The sequence below is a fragment of the Hemitrygon akajei genome, chromosome 6 (genome assembly GCF_048418815.1).
Source record: "Hemitrygon akajei chromosome 6, sHemAka1.3, whole genome shotgun sequence".
NCBI lineage: Eukaryota > Metazoa > Chordata > Chondrichthyes > Myliobatiformes > Dasyatidae > Hemitrygon > Hemitrygon akajei.
This window is the reverse complement of record NC_133129.1, coordinates 45,339,388-45,351,775: the sequence shown is the minus strand read 5'-3', so window position 1 is coordinate 45,351,775 and position 12,388 is coordinate 45,339,388. Positions and strand designations below refer to the sequence as shown.

The window sequence follows — 12,388 nt, the reverse complement described above, 5'->3', positions numbered from 1 at the left end:
GCATCCTATCAATGTTCCGCTGTAACCTCTGACAGCCCTCCACAACACCTCCAACCTTTCTGTCATCAGCAAATTCAGATGAACTGATCTCCAAAAGTCATAATGTTAAAGATGAAACATTATTTTCAACATTTTAAGCAAGATTAGAGTATTATTTTTGTTTTGTATAATTTTAGAGTGGAAAAAAAGGAAAGGAGCACCATGCAAAAGTTTGGGCACTCCAAGAGATCTGAGCTCTCAGATAACTTTTACCAAGGTTTCAAACCTTAATTAGCTTGTTAGGGCTTTGGCTTGTTCACAGTCATCATTAGGAAAGGCCAGGTGATGCAAATTTCAAGGCTTTATAAATACCCTGACTCCTCAAACCTTGTCTCAACAATCAGCAGCCATGGGCTCCTCTAAACAGCTGCCTAACACTCTGCAAATTAAAATAAATGATGCCCACAAAGCAGGAGAAGGCTATAAGAAGATAGCAAAGTGTTTTCAGGTAGCCGTTTCCTCAGTTCATAATGTAATTATGAAATGGCAGTTAACAGGAACAGTGGAGGTCAAGTTGAGGTCTGGAAGACCAAGAAAACTTTCCGAGGGAACTGCTCGTAGGATTGCTAGAAAGGCAAATCAAAACCCCCCATTTGACTGCAAAAGACCTTCAGGAAGATTTAGCAGACTCTGGAGTGGTGGTGCACTGTTCTAGTGTGCAGCAACACCTGCACAAATAAGACCTTCATGGAAGAGTCATCAGAAGAAATCCTTTCCTGCATCCTCACCCCAAAATTTAGTGTCAGAAGTTTGTAAAGAAACATCTAAACAAGCCTGATGCAGTTTGGAAACAAGTCCTGTGGACTGATGAAGTTAAAATAGAACATTTTGGCCGCAATGAGCAAAGGTATGTTTGGAGGGAAAAAGGGTGTAGAATTTCATGAAAAGAACACCTCTTCAACTGTTAAGCACAGGTGGATTGATTATGCTTTGGGCTTGTGTTGCAGCCAGTGGCATGAGGAACATTTCACTGGTAGAGGGAAGAATGAATTCAATTAAATACCAGCAAATTCTGGAAGCAAACATCACACAGTCTGTAAAAAAGCTGAAGATGAAAAGTGGATGGCTTCTACAACAGGATAATGATCCTAAACACACCTCAAAATCCAAATGGACTACCTCAAGAGGCGCAAGCTGAAAGTTTTGCCATGACCCTCACAGTCCCCCATCCTAAACATCATTGGAAATCTGTGGATAGACCTCAAAAGAGCAGTGCATGCAAGACGGCCCAAGAATCTCACAGAACTAGAAGCCTTTTGCAAGGAAGAATGGGCGAAAATCCCCCAAACAAGAATTGAAAGACCCTTAGCTGGCTACAGAAAGCGTTTACAAGCTGTGATTCTTGCCAAAAGGGAGGTTGCTAAGTACTGACCATGCAGGGTGCCCAAACTTTTGCTTCAGGCCCTTTTCCTTTTTTGTTATTTTGAAACTGTAAAAGATGGAAATGAAAAAATAATCTTGCTTAAAATATTAAAGAAATATGTCATCTTTAACTTTATGCCTTTTGGAAATCAGGTCATCTTTTTTACTCGCTTAGCTATTCACAGTGACAGAAATTTTGACCAGGGGTGCCCAAACTTTTGCATGCCACTGTATCTATCTATTCAGGATCTTTATTTGTTTGACTTCCATTGAAGCATTTTCCAATTGATTGTATCCACTAAGTAATTTGGCAAGTTTAATGGTCAAAGTAAATTTACTATCCAAGTACTATAAAATGTCACCGTATACAATCCTGAGATTCATTTTCTTGGCAAGCATACACAGTAAATCCAAGAAACATAACAGAATCAATGAAAGACCACACGCAACAGGATGGACGAACAACAAATATGCAAAGGACAATAAAGTGTGCAGATATGAAAAAGGAAAGACAATAATAAAAAATAAATAAGAAATAAATATCAAGAACATGAGATGAAGAGTCCTTGAAAGTAAATCCACAGGTTGCAGGAACAGTTCAGTGATGGGGTGAGTGAAGTTATCCCCCCCAGGTTCAAGAGCCTGACTGTTGAGGGGTAATAACTGTTCCTGAACCTGGCGGTGTGGGTCTTGAGGCTCTGTACCTTATTCGTAATGGCAACGTGAAGGGAGCATGGCATGGGTGATGGGGGTCCTTGATGATGGATGCTCCTTCCCTGCAACAGCACTCTGTGTAAATGTGCTCAATGGTGGGGATAGTTTTACCCATGATGGACTGGGCCGTATCCGCCACTTTTTGTAGGATTTTCCGTTCAAGGGCATTGGTGTTTCCATACCAGGTAATCAGTCAATAATCTGTCCACCGCCACACATCTACAGATATTTGTTAAAATTTTAGATCGCATGCGAATCTTTGCAAACTCCTAAGGAACTAGAGGTGCTGCCATGCTTTCTTTATAATGCCCTTACATGCTGGGCCCAGGACAGGTCCTTTGAAATATCACTGAGGAATTTTAAACTGCTGATCCTCTCCACTTCTAATCCCTTGATGAGGACTGGTTTCATGGACCTCCAGTTTCTTACTCCTGAAATCAATAATCAGGGGACGTTTGAGGAGATGATAGTGCTGAATGCTGAGCAGTAGTTGATAAAGAGCATCCTGATGTACATATCTTTGCGGTCCAGATGTTCCTGGGTTGACTGAAGAGTCAATGAGATGGCATCTGCTGTTGTCCTGTTGTGCTGGCAGACAAAGCAGACCTAAGTTGCTTCTCAGGCAGGAGTTGATATGTTTCATTACCAACCTCTCAAAGCACTTCATCACAGTGAACGTAAGCGTTACTGGACAACAGTCGTTGAGGCAGCTTGCCACGTTCTTCTTCGGCACCAGTTAAGTTGAAGCAGGTGGATACCTCAGACTGCTGAACTGAGAGGTTAAAGATATCAGTGAATGCACCTGTCAGTTGATTGGCACAGATCTTTAGTACTTGGCCAAGGACCCCATCTGGGCCAGATACTCTCTGTGGGCTTACCCTCCTGACGGATGCTCTCACATCAGCCTCAGAAACTGAAATCACAGGGTCTTCAGGGGCTGGCAGCTCGTGAAGGTCCCTCCAGGTTTTTGCAGTCAAAATGAGCATAGAAGGCATTGAGCTCATCTGGGAGCGAAGCCTTATTGTCACCTATGTCATTTGGTTTCACTTTGTAAGAGGTAGTACTATCCAGCATCATGGCTTTGCCCAGTGACTCAAAACAACACACACAAAATGCTGGAGGAACTCAGCAGGTCAGGCAGCATCTATGGAAATGAATAAACTGTTGACGTTTCAGGCCGAGACAATTCTTCAGAACTGGAAAGAAAAGGGGAAGGCACCAGAATGAAAAAGGTGGGGTGGTGGGGGTGAGAAAGAGGGCAAGGAGGATAGCTAGAAGATAATAGGAAAGGTAAAGGGCTGGAGAAGAAGGAATTTCATAGGAGAAGAGAGTGGACCATAGGAGAAAAGGAAGGAGGAGAGGACTCAGGGGAGGTGGTAAGCAAGTAAGAAATACAAATACTTTATTGTCACCAAACAATTGATACTAGAGTGTACAATCATCACAGTGATATTTGTTTCTGCGCTTCGCGCTCCCTGAAGTACAAATCGAAGTAAATATAATAAAAATTTAAATTATAAATCATAATTAGAAAATAGAAAAGGGAAAGTAAGGTAGTGCAAGTCAGGTTCAGATATTTGGAAGGTACAGCCCAGATCCGGGTCAGGATCTGTTCAGCAGTCGTATCACAGTTGGAAAGAAGCTGTTCCCAAATCTGGCCGTATGTATCTTCATGCTCCTGAATCTTCTCCCGGAGGGAAGAGGGACAAAAAGTGTGTTGGCTGGGTGGGTCGTGTCCTTGATTATCCTGGCAGCACTGCTCCGACAGTGTGCGGTGTAAAGTGAGTCAAAGGATGGAAGATTGGTTTGTGTGATGTGCTGGGCTAGGTTCACGATCTTCTGCAGCTTCTTCCGGTCTTGGACAGGACAACTTCCATACCAGGTTGTGATACACCCTAGAAGAATGCTTTCTACGATGCACCTATAAAAATTAGTGAGGGTTTTAGAGGACAGGCCAAATTTCTTCAGCTTTCTCAGGAAGTAAAGGCGCTGGTGGGCCTTCTTGGCAGTGGACTCTGCTTGGTTAAACCAAGTCAGGTCATTTGTGATATTCACCCCGAGGAACTTAAAGCTTTTGACCTGTTCCACCTGCGCACCACCAATGTAGATGGGATCATGCGGTCCGCGACTCCTTCTGAAGTCAACAACCAATTCCTTCTTCTTGCTGACGTTGAGGGATAGGTTATTGTCTTCGCACCATGCCACCAGGTTCTTAATTTCCTCTCTGTACTCAGACTCATCATCACCCAAGATGCGGCCTACAACTGTGGTGTCATCGGGGGGACGGGGGGGGGGGACGGACGGGGCGGGATTTTTTTTTTAGAAACAGAAGAGATCAGTAGTCATACTGTCAGGTTGGAGGCTACGCAGACTGATTATAAAGGTGTTTCTCCTCCACCCTGAGCGTGGCCTTATCGTGGCACAGAGGAGGCCATGGACCGACATGTCAGAAGGGAAATGAGAATCAGAATTAAATTGTTTGGCCACCAGGAAGTTCTGTTTTTGATGAACGGGGTGGAGGTGCTCGATGAGATGGACCCTGACTTTACGATGGATCTAACCAATGTAGAGGAGGTTACATTGGGAGCACTGGACACAACAGACGACCCCTGCAGATTCACAAGCGAGGTGTTACCTCACCTGGACGGACTGTTTGGGGCCCTCAGGTTTGGTCTAGAATTGCTACTTTGCATGTGATGTATGACGATGGTCATTTCACCTCTCAGCTGAGAGTGTCTTCCTGGCTCCAGACTAGTGAAGTCACCTGCTTCTACTGCCAGAGATGCATGCAGACCTCCCACTTGAGCATTTCTACCGTTTTCCATCTCTGCTCGTTTCACATTCTTCCTGACCACACAAGTGGGATGTGTTGATTTCATGCAATTTTAGTCTCATATCATGTCCAAATAAAAATCACAGCACGAAAGCTTGAAACGTAGATGTCAGTTGTCGTCTACCCAAATTCTCTCACCATTTGCAGGTGGTGCTAGAAACAAAACTGATAGCATTGGAACATTCCATTGAAAGTAGACAGCACAAAGAAAACATGGAAATAGAGTACAAGCACGTTATGCACACATCAGCATCTAAGAATCCAGGTGTGGAAGTGGTGGCTGCATTGTTCTGCTACAGGTCTATGCACTTGGAATTTATTTACTATCACTTAAGTCTGGCAAAACACTGAAAATATGCCTGAAATATTTTTCAGGATTTCCACAAGTTACTCACTCCTTTGGTCTGTGATATTCAAGGTGGTCCATCTCTAAACTGCAATGAGCAGCAATTTCTTCTCTCACCATTGACATGCTTCCCAACACCACTAACTCAACTGGTGAAAAATTAAAATCTTCACTCTTTTCTTTTTCAAGAAGAAATCGCATCAACTCCTAAACACTTAGAACAGAATCAGAACAATCCAAGACTTAACAGAAATTTAGTCTCATCCTTAAAGAAATACAGAAAGTACATAATTGGTTAAACAACCAAAGCACATCTAGCTGACTGGTACTTTCTGAATTGCGCAAACCATGCTTTTTTCCCTTAAAATTTTTAACAACTTCGTCTAGAAAAATTACAGCTCTATCTTGAATGGCCGATGTCACAGCCTCGACTCCCCCTCTAAGCAATCTGCTCCATATATTCTCTGCTCTCTTCATTCCACGCCAATTACCTCATCACCGTCCGGTTCCAGAACTTCGATATGACATAACACTACATCACTTGCAGCTATTTCTATACTGTCCTGTGAAATTGTACACGTTTCCTGGTTTCCAGTTGTTTGCAGAACCTCTTCGTTTTGATCGGACATGGCTTCAAAGCTGAAAAACATACATTTTGTGTGCTTAAGATCAATGTTAAAGCAACAACTTTACCATTTTTGTTTTACACAAGTGTCTTATGTGACTTCAGGTAATCAACTAACATTCCCATCAGCAATGGGGTTTAGAGAAATTCTGAAATCTTGAAACTTGAGATACCAATAGAGAACACAACCCTGAAGGAAGAAAGCATTATTTTTTCACAATTACCAGAAAATGCAAAGAAGCCGATTTTTAAAAAAGTTTTAAGTTGGAGGGTTTTCTCCTGATAGGTGACACTGAAACATAAGCAATTTTTTGTCTTCTTACATCACTGAAAGTTGATCTGACTAGTCATACACACACCTGATCACGCCACAAAACAGCTTTGTTCGGATTGCAATGAGTTCAGACAACAACTGAACTACCTAATAATTATTATCCAGGGTGATATTAACACCACAGACCCAAACTAAAAAGGAGTGAAAAGCATACACTGAATAAAGCACACAAGATGCTGGCAGAAATCAGCAGGCCAGGCAGCATCTGTGGGAAAGGGTAAACAACTGATGTTGCAGGCCGAGACCCTTCATTAGGCCAGGACTGCTGTACAGTCCTGCTGGAGAGTCTCAGGCTGAAATGTTAACTGTTGACTTTTCTCCATAGATGCTGCCTGGCCAGCTGAGTTCCTCCAGCATCTTGTGTGCAATGCTTGGATTTCCAGCAACTACACTTTTCTCCTGTTTGTGAGTAGACACAGAATGGACGTTTTTATTTAATCTCAGTGGACTCTTTTCCTAAATGGTTATGAGATCCTTTTAAAAAGCAGACTGTCCAGATTTATTTTTCTATTAAAACCAACAAAGTTTATTGTATAGCTTAAACTTAAATACAAAACTTTCAGTCTGTATTTTCAAACCTCTAAGAAAATATTCTGGAACAGCAACAAAGACATCTGTCTTGATTAGGAATATTGATAAGTGGAGAAGAAGATAAAAAAAAATGTTGTGACTGCTTGTTCAGCAGAGAATGTCAGAAACATTCAGCAAGCTGGAGAGCATGTGTGGGAAGAGAAACACCATTCAAGTTTCAAGCCAAATATTCTTGATGTCTAATGAAAGATCTTTGACCTGAAATGTTATCTCTGGAGTTTTTCCTCTTTTTGTTTTCATTTTCCTTATTTAAACTAACCAAGTTACATACAATGTGTGCAAATACCTGTTTAGCTGATCTTTAGGCATAATCACCTCTTCATGAGTTGAACATTTTTGTTCCACAGCAATGTGCTTCTTCTCTGCTTTGGGTTGTTTGGATTGGCTGCTTCTTCCTCGTTTAGCAATAGGTGTACTTGTTGACTCTGGATACCAAAATACTTTATTCAATTATGGAGAGACTTTGCATGAAGCATTTCAAAAGCACTGCGATACATTCTAAGCAAAGATTGACATCATTGTTTCTCTTGTAAATCGCACCAAAGACAAAAATGATTTATTTCAATAACATACAAATAAAGATTGATTTTACATATACAATGTTCTCTTTGAGCAATAACACAGCTATTTGAAATTATGAAATTTCTCCAAGTCATTCTTTGTCCATATTAATTACTCTAATTTATTTTAACATCAGTCTTAAGAGTACAATGTTGAATTCTTCCAATCCGACATTATGGCCTTTCTGAGTGAGATTTAAGGGTTGGGCAGTACAGGGAGGGAGTGCTGTTGACAGGCAGATCAAAGACCTAGAAGTAAATAACTAAGGTCAAAAGAGTGCAAGGAGGGTTAGAGAGAGTGCAATGGAGAACAAGCCAATAGTGAGTTGTTACAAGGACAACTCTTAAAAGGAGTGAGTCTCTCAAGGAAGCATACAACTCAAATCAATGCAAGTAAACCTAGAAGGAAGGAGCAATGAGTACAGGACGTAATTACCAGTAATCACGCCATGGGTGGAAGAACTTAGAAGACTGGGGAGAAAACCTTAGCAGAAATAAAAACAGACAATATCTAAATTCAATTTCAAAATGCTTTTCAGTAATTGAAAGTGAAGCTTTGCGACAAGGGTACGTATCAATAAAAATGTGCTTATCAGATTTGCCTGTAGGTGGGGCCATAAACACCTACATGTTCAATACACAATATTAATTGCAAATCCTTCTTGCTTTAAGAACCTTTCATCTGCTAATTCACAGGGACTGATTTAGAATATGAACTGCACTCAGCAGCAGCCTGTGGCTCCTGTTAGATGCCATGTGATGTTATAATATCCCAAAAACCTATCCATTCATTAATCTCACAATTAAAATAAGTATCTATTTTTATTCCCTCAGCAAATGGAGGAACAAAGAAATAGCATAACTGAATACAAAAGCTGACTTGAAAATACAAGGTCCTTCAACAATGCTCACAGAATGAAAAGAGAACTAATTCTCAATTCCAACTCCCACTTCAATTCATCTGGCTCCTCTCTTGTTCCTACTAGGTTAGAATCATTCCCTTCTGCTCTAATCCCTCTAATTCAACCATGGCATTTTGTATTGACTCACCATGAACAATGATAGATTTTGAATGGTTTAACCCCAAGCAATGCAGTCATTTTTGTTCTGCCTCAAGTGAGAACAACTTAACATTTTTCAGATCCAGAACTTTCCTGAAATATGCTGCGGTTAATGGATTTCTGGATCCAAGTCGCTACCCGAGATAACACAAACAGTAAGGCATAACATGGTGGTTTGCTCCACCCCAGCTGTGTCTATCTAAGTAAATTGTGTGGGTATGGCTTCAGAAAAAGGCAGGAGATAAATCCTTAGTCCAAGAATTATGAACAAAGATCCTAGTATTTAACAGAATAATAATAATAATTATTATTATTATTATATACAGAGCACTTTTCAAACAAACGATGTAGTTCAAAGTACCTTACAATGGGATAAAGTGCAAACATGAAAATAAAAGACAAAATGCTGTTAGTTAAAAGCAAAATTAATAAATTTTGATTTCAATAAAAATGAAACATGAACAGGGTATACATTGTCCCAACAGTAATATCTACAAATGGTATCATTGTACAGTCACTCCATAATAGCATTAAACAATTAGGCCTACACAGCAAAATTTATCTAAATCTCCAGAATCTAACCACGAGAATAGTCCGAATGTTCCTAGCAATTGAGAAATGAATATGTTTGGCTATGCCCATACTTTTGAGTTTTACCAGTTTGTGCTGAGAAAAAATTAAAATATAATAATAATAAAATTCACCCTATTAACAGCCAAAAACAGAACAACCGTTATCAAAATAAACTGAGGCTTTTTCCAGGGCAGCTTGCTAAGCTCACTTTGGTTTTGTCCAGCTTTAACCCACTCTCTAATTTACCGAATCAGACTAAAATTGTGTATCAGATCAGAGACAACCAAGCAAATCAAACCTTGAAACACCCACACACAGACAATTTGAAATTATATGCTCCTTCATCAGTACAGCTAAAGCAATTAATTTAAATAGTAGAATTATTTTATAAAAAGAGAAACATGAACTTTGGACTAGATGTTCAGAACATTAAACTTAAAGTGCATTAGAGCCACAAGATCACAGTGCGATGAAGGGGAAAACATTTGACCAAACGTACTTCAAGGCTTAAGAAAATCTGCCAAACAGAACTCAATAGTAAAAAATAATATAACAAAGGCAATAAATCCATATTAAGGTGTTTTTTTGCATAATATATACCTTGGTCCAAAATGATCTGTAAAATTTATAAAGAAAAATAAGAACTGAAATGACAATTTTTAGAAACCACTATGCACACTCATGCAGACTTAGATTAACACTACCTAGGACAGAAGGAGGGATAACAAACATAATAAATTCACGAAAATGTCAGATAAAGCTCTTATCTGTAGGTAAAGGATATACTTTTACCTACAAAAACGCGATTCAGCACTCTAACACGAACATATGCAATTCTGATAAGTATATCAGCACAACCCAGAAAAGTGAAGGAATTATCCCTACAGAAGAAAAAGTTCACCAATGGAAGAGCATTACTCTTCATGGAAGACATCCCCACAATCTGAGCAGACCAAATGTCAACAAGGAAGCATCGGGCGCCTGGCTCAGAGTCGGAGACCTCTTCCCAGAAACAGAGGGGTTCCTCATGGCAACACAGGACCAGGTGGTTAACACAAAATATTATCAAAAAGACAAACAAATTCAAGATGATAAATGCCAAAAATGCTAAGAGAAACCAGAAACAATCCACCACATTACAGGATCTGCAGCAGTTTAACTCAATCTGATAACTTACACAGGTACAATCAAGTGGCAAACATCTTTCACCAAAATCTTACGTTAAATTACAAACTCAAAGGACACCGTACCTTATTATAACACAAGCCTGATCCAAACTTAGAGCTTTAGTCCCACAAATTATATTATACCCATCCATCACTACAGATAGGACAATCCATAATAACCACCCAAATATAAAACAGAACAAGGAATAACAACATACTTAATAGATATAGCCATTCTTAACATACATAATGTACAAAAATAAATCAGTAAGTGAAAAACACTAAAAATGTTGAATTAAAAGAGGAAATTGAATGACTATGGAACATTAAGTGTATATATTGTCCAACAGTAATATCTACAATTGGCATCATCGCAAACTCACAACACAACAGCATTAAACAATTAGGCTTACATTGCAATATTTATATACTAACTTTACATGACTTCAACTTGGGTGCTTTCTCAATTACCTTATTTTGTATTATATTACTATTGTATGTTTATTCTGCACTGTACTAATTTCCTACTTTGTTTTTGGGTTTTTTTTTGTTTGTAGTGTTGTAGAAAATGCATTTTTTTTAAAAATCAAATTTTTTTTTTAATATAAATCTCCAGAAAGCCATAATACTGAACACCAAAGTTCCTAGCCATTCAGAAATGAGTATGCTTGGCTATGTCTGTACTTTAGGTTTTACTAGATTGAGCTGAGAAGTAGTAAAAATATAACAATAATAACAACAACAACCACCTATTTACAGATCACTTTGCATACAAATGATGCAGTGATGCAGTTTCAAAGAGCTTTACAATGGGATAAACTACAAACATGAGAAGATAAAATGGTAGCTAAACGCAAGATTAAATAACTAGGTTTTGAGCTGGCATTTAAATAACAAGGATACTAAATAATAAGATACTAAGATTTTTATTTTGAAGTCAGTAATGATTTTTTTGTTTCTAACCAGTAATTTTGAATATGGACTTTTAAACTCACCTTCAGAAAGAATTGAAGAAACACCTGGCAATTCTTGGTTAGCAAGCAACTCAGTCTGAAAGAGTAACATTCCAATATCAATCTTTTTCACAGCCTATTAAATTGTATTACAGTTTTGTTTATGGTTTTAGTACAAGGGCACAGAAGCTAGAAGACGTGCTTTGCAGGCATTTAACTGCCCATCCCTAAACAACTTCGAGAAGGTGGTGGAGAACTGATGTCTTGAAATCACTGCCATTCTCAAGACCTGGGTATACCCACAGTAGAGTTAAGGAGGTGGTTCCAGGATTTTGACTCTGTGACCATCAAACTAAAAATGGTGAAATATTTCTGTGTGGCTTGGAGGGTGGTGGTGCTCCCACACTTTTGCTGCCCTTGTCCTTCTACATGAGGTCATGGGTTCAGAAGGAGTTGCTTGAGAATCAGTAATGGTTTTTTAAAGTCAATTTTGTTAAAGTCCTCTGTTCTCCAAGTTCCAATGAGATTTTGTCAAGACAGCTTCTCTTCAACTACTTTGTAGAACTGTGCTTTTAAACACACCTGTAACCCCGTCATTGAACTTTTTTCCTAGCCCAGCATGTACATTTGCTTCCTTCCCTCCACCTTGTAAATTAATGAAGCTCCATCTTTTCCAACTACCATCAGATCAAATGTTTTACCTAATCGCTGTTAGCTGGAGTCATTTGCAACAAGTGCACTACTGATTTAAGTTAGTGGTGTAGCAGTGGATAATTGGCTTTATTAGGGATTGTGTGCTTGTAAACAAACAGCAGAACTATCCAGACCCTAAAAAAGCATACATCTCCATTAAAACCTGGCCTTTTATAAACTCATTTGCTTAAAGGCTATTTCTTCAGTTACTTCAATATTACTAACACCACCACACATTTGTCACATCATCATATACCCTCATTGATTACACTCTACTACAATTCTGACTTATTGAACAGAAATTGAATTCTCACCAGCTCTTCAATGGAGCAACTACAGTATTATTTTCCTCATGGCTTCACAGCTTCGACTGAAATTCTGAAGATCCTCCCTTCATGTAATGAAGTTAACTCATATAAAGGTCCCACATTTTATCCATTGCTGAAGCTACCTTGAAGAAGCATGCTTCCTTTTATCCAATGTAGGCCATTTCCTCAAAACATTTAGTTTTTAGTAAGGCCCAAGAATCAAATGCTGA

General features: G+C 39.2%; 1 protein-coding gene across 4 annotated transcripts in view; it reads right to left on the bottom strand.

The window, feature by feature from the left end:
* The window catches only part of LOC140729027 (soluble lamin-associated protein of 75 kDa-like), a 111,675-nt gene that overhangs the window by 17,014 nt on the left and 82,273 nt on the right, over positions 1 to 12,388 (bottom strand). For all 4 annotated transcript variants that reach the window (XR_012099235.1, XM_073048290.1, XM_073048291.1 and 1 more), the window contains exons 9-11: positions 11,200 to 11,254; positions 7,131 to 7,269; positions 5,786 to 5,933 (exon numbers count right to left, since the gene is read on the bottom strand). Coding sequence is in view for 3 of the 4 variants with exons in the window: in XM_073048290.1 (XP_072904391.1) it covers positions 5,786 to 5,933; positions 7,131 to 7,269; positions 11,200 to 11,254 (342 nt within the window). In the remaining variant the exon portion in view is untranslated. The remainder of the gene's footprint in view (positions 1 to 5,785; positions 5,934 to 7,130; positions 7,270 to 11,199; positions 11,255 to 12,388) is intronic.